Below are 21,566 nucleotides of genomic sequence, written 5' to 3' on the forward strand. Positions count from 1 at the left end.
ATCATTCGAGTCAATTGGAGGTGTACCTGTGGATGTATTTCAAGGTCTACCTTCAAACTCAGTGTCTCTTTGCTTGACATCATGGGAAAATCAACAGAAATCAGCCAAATCATTGTAGACCTCCACAAGTCTGGTTCATCTTTGGGAGCAATTTCCAAACCCCTGAAGGTACCACGTTCATCTGTACAAACAATAGTACGCAAGTATAAACACCATGAGACCACGCAGCCGTCATACCGCTCAGGAAGGAGATGTGTTCTGTCTCCTAGAGATGAACGTACTTTGGTGCGAAAAGTGCAAATCAATCCCAGAATAACAGCAAGAGACCTTGTGAAGATACTGGAGGTAACATGTACAAAGTATCTATATCCACAGTAAAACGAGTCCTATATCAACATAACCTGAAAGGCCACTCAGCAAGGAAGAAGCCACTACTCCAAAACCGCCATAAAAAAAGCCAGTCTACAGTTTGCAACTGCACATGGGGACAAAGATCATACTTTTTGGAGAAATGTCCTCTGGTCTGAAGAAACAAAAATAGAACTGTTTGGCCATAATGACCATTGTTATGTTTGGAGGAAAAAGGTGGAGGCCTGCAAGCCGAAGAACACCATCCCAACCTTGAAGCACGGGGGTGGCAGCATCATGTTGTGGGGGTGCTTTGCTGCAGGAGGGACTGGTGCACTTCACAAAATAGATGGCATCATGAGGAGGAAAATTATGTGGATATATCGAAGCAACATCTCAAGACATCAGTCAGGAAGTTAAAGCTTGGGCACAAATGTGTCTTCCAAATGGACAGAACTGAAAAAGCATGTGTGAGCAAGGAGGCCTACAAACCTGGCTCAGTTACACCAGCTCTGTCAGGAGGAATGGGCCGAAATTCACCCAACTTATTGTGGGAAACTTGTGGAAGGCTACCCAATACGTTTGATCCAAGTTAAACAATTTACAGGCAACGCTACCAAATACTAATTGAGTTTATGTAAACTTCTGACCCACTGGGAATGTGATGAAATTAATAAAAGCTGAAATAAATCATTCTCTCTACTATTATTCTGACATTTCACATTCTTAGAATCAAGTGGTGATCCTAACTCACCTAAGACAGGGAATTTTACTAGGATTAAATGTCAGGAATTGTGAAACTGAGTTTAAATGTATTTGGCTAAGGTGAATGTAAACTTCCAACTTAAACTGTACATACCCAGCGTGCGACAGAGGTGCAGGAGTTGTGACCCGTTTTTGTTGGTTATATTGTCATAGTTGTGACTAGGGGGGCATATGGGGGAAGGAATGCTGTCACCTCCAGGCAGGTGTTTGTCCCCCTGTGTGCTGATGGTGTCAGGTTCTGGTCCAGTTCTGGCATTTAGCTTTCCACAGACTAGTACATGTCCCTGGGCCTGGAAACTATTGATTTCCCCCTCCAGGATGGAGAAGCTGTCTTCGTTCAAGTATGGGGATTCTAGTGGGGGGATATAGGTAGCACACATGAGGACATTTTTCTCTGTTGAGATAATTTCCTTATTAATTTCTAGCCAGATGTAAAATGTTCCTGTTTTGATTAATTTAATGGAGTGAGTTATGTCTGCTCTATACCACATTAGCATATCCCCTGAGTCCCTTCCCTGTTTTACACCTGGTAGTTTGGTGGATGGGACTACCAGCTCTCTGTAACCTAGAGGACAACCAGTGGGTCCGTCTCCTCTATACCATGTTTCTTGTGGGATGACAATGTCTGTATTTCTGATTTCCTTGATGATGTCTTGGTTCCTGCCCCCCCCCCCTATCCCTATGTTTTTCTCCATCTCTCTCCTCATCTTTCTCTCTCTGTCTCTGTCTCTCTCTCTCTCTCTCTCTCTCTCTCTCTCTCTCTCTGTCTCTGCCTCTGTCTCTCTCTCGGCCTCTCCTCTCTCTCTCCCTCCCCCTATCTCTCTCTATCTCTTTCTCTCTCTCTCCCTCTCTTCTTCTCCCGGGGTTAATCCACAGCGAAGCCAAAATAAAAAAGCCTAAACCAGACTTGCATTCCAGACAGATTAGCCAATTGGAATCCCCTCTTGGACCCTTGCTGCCCTGGGACTGGGGAGGGAGCGGGGGCCAAGACAGGGGGCTGGATACAGTTAGCCTAGGCTTGTTAGAAGGCAGTTTGACTGGACGAGGGGTGGGGGCAGTAGTTCAAGCTGTGGAAACTAATAACAGAGGCTACAGCTCATGGAAGGCGGCAGGGCAGGCAGAGGGCCATGTGAGGTGGTGGGGGTAAGGGGTTAGTGACAGGAGACAGGGTGGTTTCGTCCAAAATGCCACCCTATTCCCTATTGAGTGCACTGCATTTGACCAGAGACCCTTGCACACTTTATAGATGCTTTACCCATTACATTTTTGGGAGCATGTATAGAATATGTCTATGGGTCCTAGGGAACAGGGTCCTAGGGAACAGGGTTCTAGGGAGCAGGGTCCTAGGGAACAAGGTCCTAGGGAACAGGGTCCTAGGGAGCAGGGTCCTAGGGAGCAGGGTCCTAGGGAGCAGGGTCCTAGGGAACAGGGTCCTAGGGAGCAGGGTCCTAGGGAGCAGCGTCCTAGGGAGCAGGGTGCTGGATCCTGGGGAACAGGGTCCTAGGGAACAGGGTCCTAGGGAGCAGGGTCCTAGGGAACAGGGTCCTAGGGAGCAGGGTCCTAGGGAACAGGGTCCTAGGGAGCAGCGTCCTATGGAACAGGGTGCTGGATCCTGGGGAACAGGGTCCTAGGGAGCAGGATCCTAGGGAGCAGGGTCCTAGGGAGCAGGGTCCTAGGGAACAGGGTCCTAGGGAGCAGGGTCCTAGGGAACAGGGTCCTAGGGAACAGGGTCCTAGGGAGCAGGGTCCTAGGGAACAGGGTGCTAGGGGAACAGGGTTCTAGGGAACAGGGTCCTAGGGAACAGGTTCCTAGAGAACAGGTTCCTAGGGAACAGGGTCCTGGGGAGCAGGGTCCTAGGGAGCATGGTCCTGGGGAGCAGGGTCCTAGGGAACAGGGTCTTAGGGAGCAGGGTCCTAGGGAACAGGGTCCTAGGGAACATGGTCCTGGGGAACAGGGTCCTAGGGAACAGGGAACAGGTTCCTAGGGAACAGGGTCCTGGGGAGCAGGGTCCTAGGGAGCAGGGTCCTGGGGAGCAGGATCCTAGGGAACTGGGTCTTAGGGAGCAGGGTCCTAGGGAACAGGGTCCTAGGGAACATGGTCCTGGGGAACAGGGTCCTAGGGAACAGGGTCCTAGGGAACAGGGAGCAGGGTCCTAGGGAACAGGGTCCTAGGAACAGTGCCTTGTTCAGGGGCAGAACGACAGATTTGTCAGCTCGGGGATTCAATCTAGCAACCTTTCGTTTACTCGTCCAACGCTCTAACCACTAGGCTACCCTACCTCCTCTACACTCTAACCACTAGGCTACCTGCCGCCCCCCTCTAACCACTAGGCTACCTGCCGCCCCCCTCTAACCACTAGGCTACCTGCCGCCCCCCTCTAACCACTAGGCTACCTGCCGCCCCTACACTCTAACCACTAGGCTACCCTACCTCCTCTACACTCTAACCACTAGGCTACCTGCCGCCCCTACACTCTAACCACTAGGCTACCCTACCTCCTCTACACTCTAACCACTAGGCTACCCTACCTCCTCTACACTCTAACCACTAGGCTACCTGCCGCCCCTACACTCTAACCACTAGGCTACCCTGCCACCTCTACACTCCAACCACTAGGCTACCCTGCCTCCTCTACACTCTAACCACTAGGCTACCCTGCCACCCCTACACTCTAACCACTAGGCTACCCTACCTCCTCTACACTCTAACCACTAGGCTACCCTGCCACCCCTACACTCTAACCACTAGGCTACCCTACCTCCTCTACACTCTAACCACTAGGCTACCCTACCTCCTCTACACTCTAACCACTAGGCTACCTACCACCCCTACACTCTAACCACTAGGCTACCTGCCGCCCCTACACTCTAACCACTAGGCTACCCTGCCACCTCTACACTCTAACCACTAGGCTACCCTGCCTCCTCTACACTCTAACCACTAGGCTACCCTGCCACCTCTACACTCTAACCACTAGGCTACCCTGCCTACTCTACACTCTAACCACTAGGCTACCCTGCCACCTCTACACTCTAACCACTAGGCTACCCTGCCACCTCTACACTCTAACCACTAGGCTACCCTGCCTCCTCTACACTCTAACCACTAGGCTACCCTGCCACCTCTACACTCTAACCACTAGGCTACCCTGCCACCTCTACACTCTAACCACTAGGCTACCCTGCCACCTCTACACTCTAACCACTAGGCTACCCTGCCTCCTCTACACTCTAACCACTAGGCTACCTACCTCCCCTACACTCTAACCACTAGGCTACCTACCTCCTCTACACTCTAACCACTAGGCTACCCTGGCTCCTCTACACTCTAACCACTAGGCTACCTACCTCCTCTACACTCTAACCACTAGGCTACCCTGCCTCCTCTACACTCTAACCACTAGGCTACCCTGCCACCTCTACACTCTAACCACTAGGCTACCCTGCCACCTCTACACTCTAACCACTAGGCTACCCTGCCTCCTCTACACTCTAACCACTAGGCTACCTACCTCCCCTACACTCTAACCACTAGGCTACCTACCTCCTCTACACTCTAACCACTAGGCTACCCTGGCTCCTCTACACTCTAACCACTAGGCTAGCTGCCGCCTCTACACTCTAACCACTAGGCTACCTACCTCCTCTACACTCTAACCACTAGGCTACCTGCCTCCCCTACACTCTAACCACTAGGCTACCTACCTCCTCTACACTCTAACCACTAGGCTACCCTGGCTCCTCTACACTCTAACCACTAGCTACCCTGCCTCCTCTACACTCTAACCACTAGGCTACCTACCTCCCCTACACTCTAACCACTAGGCTACCTACCTCCTCTACACTCTAACCACTAGGCTACCCTGGCTCCTCTACACTCTAACCACTAGGCTAGCTGCCGCCTCTACACTCTAACCACTAGGCTACCTACCTCCTCTACACTCTAACCACTAGGCTACCTGCCTCCCCTACACTCTAACCACTAGGCTACCTACCTCCTCTACACTCTAACCACTAGGCTACCCTGGCTCCTCTACACTCTAACCACTAGGCTACCCTGGCTCCTCTACACTCTAACCACTAGGCTACCCTACCTCCTCTACACTCTAACCACTAGGCTACCCTACCTCCTCTACACTCTAAACACTAGGCTACCTGCCACCTCTACACTCTAACCACTAGGCTACCTACCACCTCTACACTCTAACCACTAGGCTACCCTGCCTCCTCTACACTCTAACCACTAGGCTACCTGCCACCTCTACACTCTAACCACTAGGCTACCTGCCTCCCCTACACTCTAACCACTAGGCTACCTACCTCCTCTACACTCTAACCACTAGGCTACCTGCCACCTCTACACTCTAACCACTAGGCTACCCTACCTCCTCTACACTCTAACCACTAGGCTACCCTACCTCCTCTACACTCTAACCACTAGGCTACCTGCCACCTCTACACTCTAACCACTAGGCTGCCTGCCACCTCTACACTCTAACCACTAGGCTACCCATGCCACCTCTACACTCTAACCACTAGGCTACCCATGCCACCTCTACACTCTAACCACTAGGCTACCCTGCCACCTCTACACTCTAACCACTAGGCTGCCTGCCGCCCCAGTTCAGTTCAGTGACTGTCTAGCAGATACACTGTGTATCCTAGCTGTGTTTTCTGAGATTAGGAGGTAGAAACATATGATTCATTTGGGGAGGAGAGGAGCGGCAGGGTGACCTAGAGAGAGTAGGAGGAGAGGGTTCACATCATCAACATCGGACAGCAATGACTCGAAAGAGTCTGCTAGTTTGATTGCTGCCTGATCACCACAGACAAACTATTGACGGATTGATCCAGAACTTCTGTAAATGAACTCAGGCGTTATCCTGTTCACCAGCAGTGGATCTACTGGTAAACGGTAAACGGTAAATATAAACTCACACCAACTCTCTCCTCTCCTGCAGAGATCGTCGACGGCAACGCTAAAATGACCCTGGGAATGATCTGGACCATAATCCTTCGCTTCGCCATCCAGGACATCTCTGTGGAAGGTACCAGGATGTCGATGTCTTTCTCGGGTCGGCTGAAGGGACTCTGTCGATGGCAACTAATACAGACATTCTTCCTACTAGTGTTTCGATCTAATTAAACAAATCTTCCTTTATATGGAGACCTGACATGTTTGAGATGTTTTTGAGATGTTTCAGAGATGTTTGAGATGTTTCAGAGATGTTTGACATGTTTTAGAGATGTTTCAGATGTTTCAGAGATGCTTGAGATGTTTCAGAGATGTTTCAGATGTTTCAGAGATGTTTCAGAGATGTTTGAGATGTTTCAGAGATGTTTCAGAGATGTTTGAGATGTTTCAGAGATGTTTCAGAGATGTTTCAGAGATGTTTCAGATGTTTCAGAGATGTTTCAGATGTTTCAGAGATGTTTCAGATGTTTCAGAGGTGACACATGACTACCACTCAGATTTGAAAGCTCCCTACAGCCACAATGTGATTCATTCAGACTGGTTAAATGTGATTAGTTCAAACGGAATAAATAGAAACAGTCCAGGTTAAATATGAGTCTTAAATGGCACCCTTATTCCCTATGTAGTGCACTACTTTAGACAAGGGCCCCTTGGGAATAGTGTGCCATTTAAGACAATGGCACAGCACTTTTGATTTTATTCAACGTTTATTTAACTAGGCGTGTCAGTTAAAAGAACAAATTCTTATTTGACAATTTTATTTATTTTTATTTTACGTTTATTTAACGAGGCAAGTCAGTTAAGAACAAATTCTTATTTTCAATGACGGCCTAGGAACAGTGGGTTAACTGCCTGTTCAGGGACAGAACGACAGATTTTGTACCTTGTCAGCTCGGGGATTTGAACTTGCAACCTTTCGGTTACTAGTCCAATGCTCTAACCACTAGGCTACCCTGCCGCCCTAACCCGGACGAAGCCGTGCCAATTGTGCGCCGCCCTATGGGACTCCGCAACAAGGCTGGTTGTGATACAGCCCGGGAATCAAACCAGGGTCTGTAGTGACGCCGAACCCGAACTAACTAACTTCTTGTTGATTTGTTTTTATCCACCCACAGAAACATCAGCTAAAGAGGGTCTTCTTCTGTGGTGCCAGAGGAAGACTGCTCCTTACAAGAACGTCAACATTCAGAACTTTCACATTAGGTAATAGAAGGGATCTGGGTCCCATTTTACATTTACGCTGTAGTAGACGCTCTTACCGAGAGCAACTGACAAGAGCTATTAGGGTGAAGTGCCTTTGCTCAAGGGCGCATCGACAGACGTTTCACCTAGTCGGTTTGGGGATTCTAACCAGCGAACTTTCGGGTTACTGGCCCAACGCTCTTAACCACTAGGCTACCTGCAGCCCCTATGGAAAGGGAGAGGGGGGTACCTAGTCATATGGCATTCTATTCCCTATAGTACACCCTATAGTACACTATATAGTACACCACCCTATAGTACACTATATAGTACACCACCCTATAGTACACTATATAGTACACCACCCTATAGTACACTATATAGTACACCCTATAGTACACCCTATAGTACACCAGCCTATAGTACACCCTATAGTACACCACCCTATAGTACACCACCCTATAGTACACTATATAGTACACCACCCTATAGTACACTATATAGTACACCACCCTATAGTACACTATATAGTACACCACCCTATAGTACACTATATAGTACACCACCCTATAGTACACCACCCTATAGTACACTATATAGTACACCACCCTATAGTACACTATATAGTACACCACCCTATAGTACACTATATAGTACACCACCCTATAGTACACCACCCTATAGTACACTATATAGTACACCACCCTATAGTACACCATATAGTACACCACCCTATAGTACACTATATAGTACACCACCCTATAGTACACTATATAGTACACCACCCTATAGTACACTATATAGTACACCACCCTATAGTACACTATATAGGACACCCTATAGTACACTATATAGTACACCAGCCTATAGTACACTATATAGTACACCAGCCTATAGTACACTATATAGGACACCACCCTATAGTACACTATATAGTACACCACCCTATAATACACCCTATAGTAAACCCCCTATAGTACACCACCCTATAGTACACCCTATAGTACACCACCCTATAGTACACCTATAGTACACCCTATAGTACACCCTATAGTACACCACCCTATAGTACACTATATAGTACACCACCCTATAGTACACCACCCTATAGTACACCACCCTATAGTACACCACCCTATAGTACACTATATAGTACACCCTATAGTACACCACCCTATAGTACACCACCCTATAGTACACCCTATAGTACACCACCCTATAATACACCCTATAGTACACCACCCTATAGTACACCATAGTACCCTATATATTACACTATATAGTACCCTATAGTACACCACCCTATAGTACACTATATAGTACACCACCCTATAGTACACCATTTTATAGTACACCACCCTATATAGTACACTATATAGTACACCACCCTATAGTACACCCTATAGTACACCACACCCTATAGTACACCACTATAGTACACCTGCCTATAGTACCCTATAGTACACCCCTATAGTACACCACCCTATAGTACACCCTATAGTACACCACCCTATAGTACAACCTAGTATAGTACACCCTATAGTACACCACCCTATAGTACACTATAGTACACCCCTATAGTACACCACCCTATAGTACACCACCCCTATAGTACACCCTATAGTACACCACCCCAGTACACCCTATAGTACACCACCCTATAGTACACTATATAGTACACCACCCTATAGTACACCACCCTATAGTACACCACCCTATAGTACACCACCCTATAGTACACCCTATAGTACACCCTATAGTACACCACCCTATAGTACACCACCCTATAGTACACCACCCTATAGTACACCACCCTATAGTACACTATATAGTACACCACCCTATAGTACACCACCCTATAGTACACTATATAGTACACCACCCTATAGTACACCACCCTATAGTACACCACCCTATATTACACTATATAGTACACCACCCAAACGTACACCCTATAGTACACCACCCTATAGTGCACCCTATAGTACACCACCCTATAGTACACCACCCTATAGTACACCCTATAGTACACTATATAGTACACCATCCTATAGTACACCACCCTATAGTACACCACCCTATAGTACACCCTATAGTACACCCTATAGTACACCACCCTATAGTACACCCTATAGTACACCACCCTATAGTACACCCACCCTATAGTACACCACCCTATAGTACACCCTATAGTACACCCTATAGTACACCCTATAGTACACCACCCTATAGTACACCCCCTATAGTACACCACCCTATAGTACACCACCCTATAGTACACACCCTATAGTACACCCTATAGTACACCACCCTATAGTACACCCTATAGTACACCACCCTATAGTACACCACCCTATAGTACACCCCTATAGTACACACCCTATAGTACACCACCCTATAGTACACCACCCTATAGTACACCACCCTATAGTACACCACCCTATAGTACACCCCCCTATAGTACACCACCCTATAGTACACCCCCTATAGTACACCACCCTATAGTACACCACCCTATAGTACACCCCCTATAGTACACCACCCTATAGTACACCCTATAGTACACCTATATAGTACACCACCCTATAGTACACCCTATAGTACACCTATAGTACACCACCCTATAGTACACCCTATAGTACACCACCCTATAGTACACCACCCTATAGTACACCACCCTATAGTACACTATATAGTACACCACCCTATAGTACACCCTATAGTACACCACCCTATAGTACACCACCCTATAGTACACCACCCTATAGTACACCCTATAGTACACCACCCTATAATACACTATATAGTACACCACCCTATAGTACACCCTATAGTACACCACCCTATAGTACACCCTATAGTACACCACCCTATAGTACACCCTATAGTACACCACCCTATAGTACACCCTATAGTACACCACCCTATAGTACACCACCCTATAGTACACCACCCTATAGTACACTATATAGTACACCACCCTATAGTACACTATATAGTACACCACCCTATAGTACACCCTATAGTACACCCCCATAGTACACCACCCTATAGTACACCACCCTATAGTACACCCTATAGTACACCACCCTATAGTACACCCTATAGTACACCACCCTATAGTACAGCCCCAGGGTGCCAACAGTAGTGCACCCTATAGTACAGACCCAGGGTGCCAACAGTAGTACAGACCCAGGTTGCCAACAGTAGTGCACCCTATAGTACATACCCAGGGTGCCAACAGTAGTACAGACCCAGGGTGCCAACAGTAGTGCACCCTATAGTACACCACCCTATAGTACAGACCCAGGGTGCCAACAGTAGTACAGACCCAGGGTGCCAACAGTAGTGCACCCTATAGTACAGACCCAGGGTGCCAACAGTAGTGCACCATCCTATAGTACAGACCCAGGGTGTCAACAGTAGTGCACCCTATAGTACAGACCCAGGGTGTCAACAGTAGTGCACCCTATAGTACAGACTCAGGGTGTCAACAGTAGTGCACCCTATAGTACAGACCCAGGGTGTCAACAGTAGTGCACCCTATAGTACAGACCCAGGGTGTCAACAGTAGTGCACCCTATAGTACAGACTCAGGGTGTCAACAGTAGTGCACCCTATAGTACAGACCCAGGGTGCCAACAGTAGTGCACCCTATAGTACAGACCCAGGGTGTCAACAGTAGTGCACCCTATAGTACAGACCCAGGGTGTCAACAGTAGTGCACCCTATAGTACAGACCCAGGGTGCCAACAGTAGTGCACCCTATAGTACAGACTCAGGGTGTCAACAGTAGTGCATGACATAGGGAATAGGATGGTAATGTTCAGAACTTCGGTAACAGAAAACTGAGAGAGTTTACAGCCAATATACCAAGCTTGTGTCCCAAATGGCACCCTATTCCATATGTAGTGCCATTATTATTATTATTATTATTATTGACTTTTTTTTTATTCGGAGCAGAGTCAGGCCACAGCAGAGTCAGGCCACAGCAGAGTCAGGCCACAACAGAGTCAGGCCACAACAGAGTCAGGCCTCGGAGCAGAGTCAGGCCTCGGAGCAGAGTCAGGCGTCGGAGCAGAGTCAGGCCACAGCAGAGTCAGGCCTCGGAGCAGAGTCAGGCCTCGGAGCGGAGTCAGGCCTCGGAGCAGAGTCAGGCCACAGCAGAGTCAGGCCTCGGAGCGGAGTCAGGCCTCAGAGCGGAGTCAGGCCTCGGAGCAGAGTCAGGCCTCGGAGCAGAGTCAGGCCTCGGAGCAGAGTCAGATCTCAGAACAGAGTCAGGCCACAGCAGGGTCAGGCCACAGCAGAGTCAGGCCTCGGAGCAGAGTCAGGCCTCGGAGCAGAGTCAGGCCTCGGAGCAGAGTCAGGCCTCAGAACGGAGTCAGGCCTCGGAGCAGAGTCAGGCCTCAGAACGGAGTCAGGCCTCAGAGCGGAGTCAGGCCTCAGAGCGGAGTCAGGCCACAGCAGAGTCAGGCCACAGCAGAGTCAGGCCACAGCAGAGTCAGGCCACAGCAGGGTCAGGCCACAGCAGGGTCAGGCCACAGCAGAGTCAGGCCACAGCAGGGTCAGGCCACAGCAGAGTCAGGCCACAGCAGAGTCAGGCCACAGCAGAGTCAGGCCTCGGAGCAGAGTCAGGCCACAGCGGAGTCAGGCCACAGCGGAGTCAGGCCTCGGAGCGGAGTCAGGCCTCGGAGCGGAGTCAGGCCTCGGAGCGGAGTCAGGCCACAGCAGAGTCAGGCCTCGGAGCAGAGTCAGGCCTCGGAGCAGAGTCAGGCCTCAGAACAGAGTCAGGCCACAGCAGACCCTCGGAGCGGAGTCAGGCCTCGGAGCGGAGTCAGGCCACAGCAGGGTCAGGCCACAGCAGGGTCAGGCCACAGCAGGATCAGGCCACAGCAGAGTCAGGCCACAGCAGGGTCAGGCCACAGCAGGGTCAGGCCACAGCAGAGTCAGGCCACAGCAGAGTCAGGCCACAGCAGAGTCAGGCCTCGGAGCAGAGTCAGGCCACAGCGGAGTCAGGCCTCGGAGCGGAGTCAGGCCTCGGAGCGGAGTCAGGCCTCGGAGCGGAGTCAGGCCTCAGAGCGGAGTCAGGCCTCAGAGCGGAGTCAGGCCACAGCAGAGTCAGGCCTCGAGCAGAGTCAGGCCTAGCAGAGTCAGGCCACCCAGAACAGAGTCAGGCCACAGCAGAGTCAGGCCTCGGAGCGGAGTCAGGCCTCGGAGCGGAGTCAGCCACAGCAGAGTCCAGCAGAGTCAGGCACAGCAGGGTCAGGCCACAGCAGGGTCAGGCCACAGCAGAGTCAGGCCACAGCAGGGTCAGGCCACAGCAGAGTCAGGCCACAGCAGAGTCAGGCCACGGAGCAGAGTCAGGCCTCGGAGCAGAGTCAGGCCTCAGAACAGAGTCAGGCCACAGCAGAGTCAGGCCTCGGAGCGGAGTCAGGCCACAGCAGGGTCAGGCCACAGCAGGGTCAGGCCACAGCAGAGTCAGGCCACAGCAGGGTCAGGCCACAGCAGAGTCAGGCCACAGCAGAGTCAGGCCACAGCAGAGTCAGGCCTCGGAGCAGAGTCAGGCCTCGGAGCAGAGTCAGGCCACAGCAGAGTCAGGCCACAGCAGAGTCAGGCCTCGGAGCGGAATCAGGCCACAGCAGGGTCAGGCCACAGCAGAGTCAGGCCACAGCAGAGTCAGGCCACAGCAGAGTCAGGCAACAGCAGGGTCAGGCCACAGCAGAGTCAGGCCACAGCAGGGTCAGGCCACAGCAGGGTCAGGCCACAGCAGAGTCAGGCCACAGCAGAGTCAGGCCTCGGAGCAGAGTCAGGCCTCGGAGCAGAGTCAGGCCTCGGAGCAGAGTCAGGCCACAGCAGAGTCAGGCCTCGGAGCGGAGTCAGGCCTCGGAGTGGAGTCAGGCCTCAGGGTCAGGCCACAGCAGGGTCAGGCCACAGCAGAGTCAGGCCACAGCAGAGTCAGGCCACAGCAGAGTCAGGCAACAGCAGGGTCAGGCCACAGCAGGGTCAGGCCACAGCAGGGTCAGCCACCCAGGGTCAGGCCACAGCAGAGTCAGGCCACAGCAGGGTCAGGCCACAGCAGAGTCAGGCCACAGCAGAGTCAGGCCACAGCAGAGTCAGGCAACAGCAGGGTCAGGCCACAGCAGGGTCAGGCCACAGCAGGGTCAGGCCACAGCAGAGTCAGGCCACAGCAGAGTCAGGCCACAGCAGAGTCAGGCCACAGCAGAGTCAGGCCACAGCAGGGTCAGGCCACAGCAGAGTCAGGCCACAGCAGAGTCAGGCCACAGCAGGGTCAGGCCACAGCAGGGTCAGGCCACAGCAGAGTCAGGCCACAGCAGAGTCAGGCCACAGCAGGGTCAGGCCACAGCAGAGTCAGGCCACAGCAGGGTCAGGCCACAGCAGAGTCAGGCCACAGCAGAGTCAGGCCACAGCAGGGTCAGGCCACAGCAGGGTCAGGCCACAGCAGAGTCAGGCCACAGCAGGGTCAGGCCACAGCAGAGTCAGGCCACAGCAGAGTCAGGCCACAGCAGAGTCAGGCCTAGCAGAGTCAGCCACAGGAGTCAGGCCTCGGAGCGGAGTCAGGCCTCGGAGCGGAGTCAGGCCTCGGAGCGGAGTCAGGCCTCGGAGCGGAGTCAGGCCACAGCAGAGTCAGGCCTCGGAGCAGAGTCAGGCCTCGGAGCAGAGTCAGGCCTCAGAACAGAGTCAGGCCACAGCAGAGTCAGGCCTCGGAGCGGAGTCAGGCCTCGGAGCGGAATCAGGCCACAGCAGGGTCAGGCCACAGCAGGGTCAGGCCACAGCAGGATCAGGCCACAGCAGAGTCAGGCCACAGCAGGGTCAGGCCACAGCAGGGTCAGGCCACAGCAGAGTCAGGCCACAGCAGAGTCAGGCCACAGCAGAGTCAGGCCTCGGAGCAGAGTCAGGCCACAGCGGAGTCAGGCCTCGGAGCGGAGTCAGGCCTCGGAGCGGAGTCAGGCCTCGGAGCGGAGTCAGGCCTCAGAGCGGAGTCAGGCCTCAGAGCGGAGTCAGGCCACAGCAGAGTCAGGCCTCGGAGCAGAGTCAGGCCTCGGAGCAGAGTCAGGCCTCAGAACAGAGTCAGGCCACAGCAGAGTCAGGCCTCGGAGCGGAGTCAGGCCTCAGAGCGGAGTCAGGCCACAGCAGAGTCAGGCCACAGCAGAGTCAGGCCACAGCAGGGTCAGGCCACAGCAGGGTCAGGCCACAGCAGAGTCAGGCCACAGCAGGGTCAGGCCACAGCAGAGTCAGGCCACAGCAGAGTCAGGCCACGGAGCAGAGTCAGGCCTCGGAGCAGAGTCAGGCCTCAGAACAGAGTCAGGCCACAGCAGAGTCAGGCCTCGGAGCGGAGTCAGGCCACAGCAGGGTCAGGCCACAGCAGGGTCAGGCCACAGCAGAGTCAGGCCACAGCAGGGTCAGGCCACAGCAGAGTCAGGCCACAGCAGAGTCAGGCCACAGCAGAGTCAGGCCTCGGAGCAGAGTCAGGCCACAGCGGAGTCAGGCCTCGGAGCGGAGTCAGGCCTCGGAGCGGAGTCAGGCCTCGGAGCGGAGTCAGGCCTCGGAGCGGAGTCAGGCCACAGCAGAGTCAGGCCTCGGAGCAGAGTCAGGCCTCGGAGCAGAGTCAGGCCTCAGAACAGAGTCAGGCCACAGCAGAGTCAGGCCTCGGAGCGGAGTCAGGCCTCGGAGCGGAATCAGGCCACAGCAGGGTCAGGCCACAGCAGGGTCAGGCCACAGCAGGATCAGGCCACAGCAGAGTCAGGCCACAGCAGGGTCAGGCCACAGCAGGGTCAGGCCACAGCAGAGTCAGGCCACAGCAGAGTCAGGCCACAGCAGAGTCAGGCCTCGGAGCGGAGTCAGGCCACAGCGGAGTCAGGCCTCGGAGCGGAGTCAGGCCTCGGAGCGGAGTCAGGCCTCGGAGCGGAGTCAGGCCTCGGAGCGGAGTCAGGCCTCAGAGCGGAGTCAGGCCTCAGAGCGGAGTCAGGCCACAGCAGAGTCAGGCCTCGGAGCAGAGTCAGGCCTCGGAGCAGAGTCAGGCCTCGGAGCAGAGTCAGGCCACAGCAGAGTCAGGCCACAGCAGAGTCAGGCCTCGGAGCGGAATCAGGCCACAGCAGGGTCAGGCCACAGCAGAGTCAGGCCACAGCAGAGTCAGGCCACAGCAGAGTCAGGCAACAGCAGGGTCAGGCCACAGCAGAGTCAGGCCACAGCAGGGTCAGGCCACAGCAGGGTCAGGCCACAGCAGAGTCAGGCCACAGCAGAGTCAGGCCTCGGAGCAGAGTCAGGCCTCGGAGCAGAGTCAGGCCTCGGAGCAGAGTCAGGCCACAGCAGAGTCAGGCCTCGGAGCGGAGTCAGGCCTCGGAGTGGAGTCAGGCCTCGGAGCGGAGTCAGGCCACAGCAGGGTCAGGCCACAGCAGAGTCAGGCCACAGCAGAGTCAGGCCACAGCAGAGTCAGGCAACAGCAGGGTCAGGCCACAGCAGGGTCAGGCCACAGCAGGGTCAGGCCACAGCAGGGTCAGGCCACAGCAGAGTCAGGCCACAGCAGGGTCAGGCCACAGCAGAGTCAGGCCACAGCAGAGTCAGGCCACAGCAGAGTCAGGCAACAGCAGGGTCAGGCCACAGCAGGGTCAGGCCACAGCAGGGTCAGGCCACAGCAGAGTCAGGCCACAGCAGAGTCAGGCCACAGCAGAGTCAGGCCACAGCAGGGTCAGGCCACAGCAGAGTCAGGCCACAGCAGAGTCAGGCCACAGCAGAGTCAGGCCACAGCAGGGTCAGGCCACAGCAGAGTCAGGCCACAGCAGGGTCAGGCCACAGCAGAGTCAGGCCACAGCAGAGTCAGGCCACAGCAGATTCAGGCCACAGCAGGGTCAGGCCCCAGTAGAGTCAGGCAACAGCAGGGTCAGGCCACAGCAGGATCAGGCCACAGCAGAGTCAAGTCAGAGGACAAGATCTGCATCGCAAATGGAACCCAATTCTCTATAGAAGGCACTATTTTAGACCAGTCAAAAGTAGTAAGTAGTGCACTATATAGGGAATAGGGTACAATTTGGGACACAGCCAGGAACAGAACAAGCCGCCTCAGAGTCAGACAGGGCTAATAGAAAACAGAGCGGAGCTGAATGCAGATTCCAGACAGAGCTAACAGAGAACAGACAACTGAGATGTTTACATACCAGACTGATGGAGGAGAGGAGAGGAGAGGAGGGAAGAGATGAGGAGAGGAGAGGAGAGGAGAGGAGCGGATGGGAGTAGGGGGATGAGAGGAGAGGGGAGAAGGGAAGGGGAGGAGGGGGATGAGAGGTGAGTAAACATTGGCTTTGTACAGTGTTGTAACAATGTGCAAATAGTTAAAGTACAAAAGGGAAAATAAATAAACAAATATAGGTTGTATTTACAGTGGTGTAATTTTGGGTCAGTCACAGTGGTCAGGTATTCTGCCACTGTGTCTCTCTGTTTAGGGTCAGTCCATTGGTCAGGTATTCTGCCACTGTGTCCTCTCTGTTTAGGGTCAGTCACAGTGGTCAGGTATTCTGCCACTGTGTTTCTGTTTAGGGTCAGTCACAGTGGTCAGGTATTCTGCCACTGTGTTTCTGTTTAGGGTCAGTCACAGTGGTCAGGTATTCTGCCACTGTGTCCTCTCGTTTAGGGTCAGTCACAGTGGTCAGGTATTCTGCCACTGTGTCTCTCTGTTTAGGGTCAGTCACAGTGGTCAGGTATTCTGCAACTGTGTCCTCTCTGGGGTCAGTCACAGTGGTCAGGTATTCTGCCACTGTGTACTCTCTGTTTAGGGTCAGTCACAGAGTCAGGTATTCTGCCACTGTGTCCTCTCTGTTTAGGGTCAGTCACAGTGGTCAGGTATTCTGCCACTGTGTCCTCTCTGTTTAGGGTCAGTCACAGTGGAGGGTTCTGCCACTGTGAATCTCTGTTTAGGGTTAGTGGTCAGGTATTCTGCCACTGTGTCCTCTCTGTTTAGGGTCAGTCACAGTGGTCAGGTATTCTGCTACTGTGTCCTCTCTGCTTTAGGGTCAGTCACAGTGGTCAGGTATTCTGCCACTGTGTCCCTCTGTTTAGGGTCAGTCAGAGTGGTCAGGTATTCTGCCACTGTGTCCTCTCTGTTTAGGGTCAGTCACAGTGGTCAGGTATTCTGCCACTGTGTCCTCTCTGTTTAGGGTCAGTCACTGTGGTGACTCTCTGTTTAGGGTCAGTCACAGTGGTCAGGTATTCTGCCACTGTGTCCTCTCTGTTTAGGGTCAGAGTGGTCGGTATTCTGCCACTGTGTCCTCTCTGTTTAGGGTCAGTCACAGTGGTCAGGTATTCTGCCACTGTGGTCTCTGTTTAGGGTCAGTCACAGTGGTCAGGTATTCTGCCACTGTGTCCTCTGTTTAGGGTCAGTCAGAGTGGTCAGGTATTCTGCCACTGTGTCCTCTCTGTTTAGGGTCAGTCACAGTGGTCAGGTATTCTGCCACTGTGTCCTCTCTGTTTAGGGTCAGTCAGAGTGGTCAGGTATTCTGCCACTGTGTCCTCTCTGTTTAGGGTCAGTCAGAGTGGTCAGGTATTCTGCCACTGTGTCCTCTCTGTTTAGGGTCAGTCACAGTGGTCAGGTATTCTGCCACTGTGTCCTCTCTGTTTAGGGTCAGTCACTGTGGTCAGGTATTCTACCACTCTCTGTTTAGGGTCAGTCAGAGTGGTCAGGTATTCTGCCACTGTGTCCTCTCTGTTTAGGGTCAGTCACAGTGGTCAGGTATTCTGCCACTGTGTCCTCTCTGTTTAGGGTCAGTCACAGTGGTCAGGTATTCTACCACTCTCTGTTTAGGGTCAGTCAGAGTGGTCAGGTATTCTGCCACTGTGTCCTCTCTGTTTAGGGTCAGTCACAGTGGTCAGGTATTCTGCCACTGTGTACTCTCTGTTTAGGGTCAGTCACAGTGGTCAGGTATTCTACCACTGTGTCCTCTCTGTTTAGGGTCAGTCACAGTGGTCAGGTATTCTGCCACTGTGTCCTCTCTGTTTAGGGTCAGTCACAGTGGTCAGGTATTCTGCCACTGTGTCCTCTCTGTTTAGGGTCAGTCACAGTGGTCAGGTATTCTGCCACTGTGTCCTCTCTGTTTACGGTCAGTCACAGTGGTCAGGTATTCTGCCACTGTGTCCTCTCTGTTTAGGGTCAGTCACAGTGGTCAGGTATTCTGCCACTGTGTCCTCTCTGTTTAGGGTCAGTCACAGTGGTCAGGTATTCTGCCACTGTGTCTCTCTGTTTAGGGTCAGTCACAGTGGTCAGGTATTCTGCCACTGTGTCCTCTCTGTTTAGGGTCAGTCACAGTGGTCAGGTATTCTGCCACTGTGTCCTCTCTGTTTAGGGTCAGTCACAGTGGTCAGGTATTCTGCCACTGTGTCCTCTCTGTTTAGGGTCAGTCACAGTGGACAGGTATTCTGCCACTGTGTCCTCTCTGTTTAGGACCAGAGAGCATTCTAGTTTGCTTTTGTTTTTTTTGTTAATTCTTTCCAATGTTTCATGTAATTATCTTATTGTTTTCTCATGATTTGGTTGGGTCTAATTGTGTTGCTGTCCTGGGGCTCTGTTTGTGTTTGTGAACAGAGTCCCAGGACCAGCTGGCTGAGGGGACTTGTTTCCAGGTTCTCCTGTCTGTAAGTGAGGGTTTGAGAATCGCTTATTTTTAGGTGGTTTTAGATAGAATTGAATTGCTCTTTTATGGATTTTGACAGCGGAAATCTCCCTAATTCTGCTCTGCATGCATTATTTGGTGTTTTATGTTATATACTGAGGATAATTTTTCAGAATTCTGCATGCAGAGTCTCAATTTGATGTTTGTCCCTTTTTGTGAAGTCTTGGTTGGTGAGCGGACCCCAGACCTCACAACCATAAAGGGCAATGGGCTCTATGACTGATTCAAGTATTTTTAGCCAGATCCTAATTGGTATGTTGAATTTGATGTTCTTTTTGATGGCATAGAATGCCCTTCTTGCCTTGTCTCTCAGATCGTTCACAGCTTTGTGGAAGTTACCTGTGGCGCTGATGTTTAAGGTCGACCTTGGCCGATTAATTAGGGGCGATTTCAAGTTTTCACAACAATCGGTAATCTGCCTATTTCGGACGCCGATTACATTGCAATCCACGAGGAAACTGGCAGGCTGCAATCCATGAGGAAACTGGCAGGCGGCAATCCATGAGGAAACTGGCAGGCTGCAATCCACGAGGAAACTGGCAGGCTGCAATCCATGAGGAAACTGGCAGGCTGCAATCCACGAGGAAACTGGCAGGCTGCAATCCACGAGGAAACTGGCAGGCTGCAATCCACGAGGAAACTGGCAGGCTGCAATCCATGAGGAAACTGGCAGGCTGCAATCCACGAGGAAACTGGCAGGCTGCAATCCACGAGGAAACTGGAAGGCTGCAATCCATGAGGAAACTGGCAGGCTGCAATCCACGAGGAAACTGGTAGGCTGCAATCCACGAGGAAACTGGCAGGCTGCAATCCACAAGGAAACTGGCAGGCTGCAATCCACGAGGAAACTGGCAGGCTGCAATCCACGAGGAAACTGGCAGGCTGCAATCCATGAGGAAACTGGCAGGCGGCAATCCATGAGGAAACTGGCAGGCTGCAATCCACGAGGAAACTGGCAGGCTGCAATCCATGAGGAAACTGGCAGGCTGCAATCCACGAGGAAACTGGCAGGCTGCAATCCACGAGGAAACTGGCAGGCTGCAATCCACGAGGAAACTGGCAGGCTGCAATCCATGAGGAAACTGGCAGGCTGCAATCCACGAGGAAACTGGCAGGCTGCAATTACGAGGAAACTGGAAGGCTGCAATCCATGAGGAAACTGGCAGGCTGCAATCCACGAGGAAACTGGTAGGCTGCAATCCACGAGGAAACTGGCAGGCTGCAATCCACAAGGAAACTGGCAGGCTGCAATCCATGAGGAAACTGGCAGGCTGCAATCCACATGAAACTGGAGGCTGCAATCCACGAGGAAACTGGTAGGCTGCAACCAGCTGGCAGGCTGCAATCCACGAGGAAACTGGCAGGCTGCAATCCATGAGGAAACTGGCAGGCTGCAATCCACAAGGAAACTGGCAGGCTGCAATCCATGAGGAAACTGGCAGGCTGCAATCCACTAGGAAACTGGCAGGCTGCAATCTATGAGGAAACTGGAAGGCTGCAATCCACGAGGAAACTGGCAGGCTGCAATCCACGAGGAAACTGGCAGGCTGCAATCCACGAGGAAACTGGCAGGCTGCAATCCACGAGGAAACTGGCAGGCTGCAATCCACGAGGAAACTGGCAGGCTGCAATCCACGAGGGAAACTGGCAGGCTGGAGAAACTGGCAGGCTGCAATCCATGAGAAACTGGCAGGCTGCAATCCACGAGGAAACTGGCAGGTTGATGATATTACTAGGTTCCACTAGAAACTGGCAGGCTGCAATCCATGAGGAAACTGGCAGGCTGCAATCCATGAGGAAACTGGCAGGCTGCAATCCACTAGGAAACTGGCAGGCTGCAATCCATGAGGAAACTGGCAGGCTGACTACCTGTTACGCTAGTGCAGCGTCAAAAGGACCTTGTGGCTGCAATGAGCAAGTTGCTAGCTAGCATTAAACTTATCTTATAACAAAACAATCGATCTTAACATAATCACTAGTTAACTACACATGGTTGATGATATTACTAGGTTAACTAGCTTGTCACTACACATGGTTGATGATATTACTAGGTTAACTAGCTTGTCACTACACATGGTTGATGATATTACTAGGTTAACTAGCTTGTCACTACACATGGTTGATGATATTACTAGGTTAACTAGCTTGTCACTACACATGGTTGATGATATTACTAGGTTAACTAGCTTGTCACTACACATGGTTGATGATATTACTAGGTTAAGGTTAACTGGTTGATGCTTGTTCAGCTTGTCACTACACATGGTTGATGATATTACTAGGTTAACTAGCTTGTCACTACACATGGTTGATGATATTACTAGGTTAACTAGCTTGTCACTACACATGGTTGATGATATTACTAGGTTAACTAGCTTGTCACTACACATGGTTGATGATATTACTAGGTTAACTAGCTTGTCACTACACATGGTTGATGATATTACTAGGTTAACTAGCTTGTCACTACACATGGTTGATGATATTACTAGGTTAACTAGCTTGTCACTACACATGGTTGATGATATTACTAGGTTAACTAGCTTGTCCTGGGTTGCATATAGACGATGCGGTGCCTGTTAATTTAATTAATTAATTTATCATCCAATCACATCCTAC

General features: G+C 51.9%; 1 protein-coding gene across 1 annotated transcript in view; it reads left to right on the forward strand.

Moving 5' to 3' along the window:
• Nucleotides 1–21,566, forward strand: part of actn1 (actinin, alpha 1) — a 124,243-nt gene that overhangs the window by 51,054 nt on the left and 51,623 nt on the right. Inside the window, 2 exon segments of the mRNA XM_065003382.1 lie at nt 6,074–6,160; nt 7,203–7,290. Coding sequence (XP_064859454.1) covers nt 6,074–6,160; nt 7,203–7,290 — 175 coding nt within the window.

This window comes from Oncorhynchus nerka, linkage group LG18 (assembly GCF_034236695.1).
Source record: "Oncorhynchus nerka isolate Pitt River linkage group LG18, Oner_Uvic_2.0, whole genome shotgun sequence".
Lineage (NCBI taxonomy): Eukaryota > Metazoa > Chordata > Actinopteri > Salmoniformes > Salmonidae > Oncorhynchus > Oncorhynchus nerka.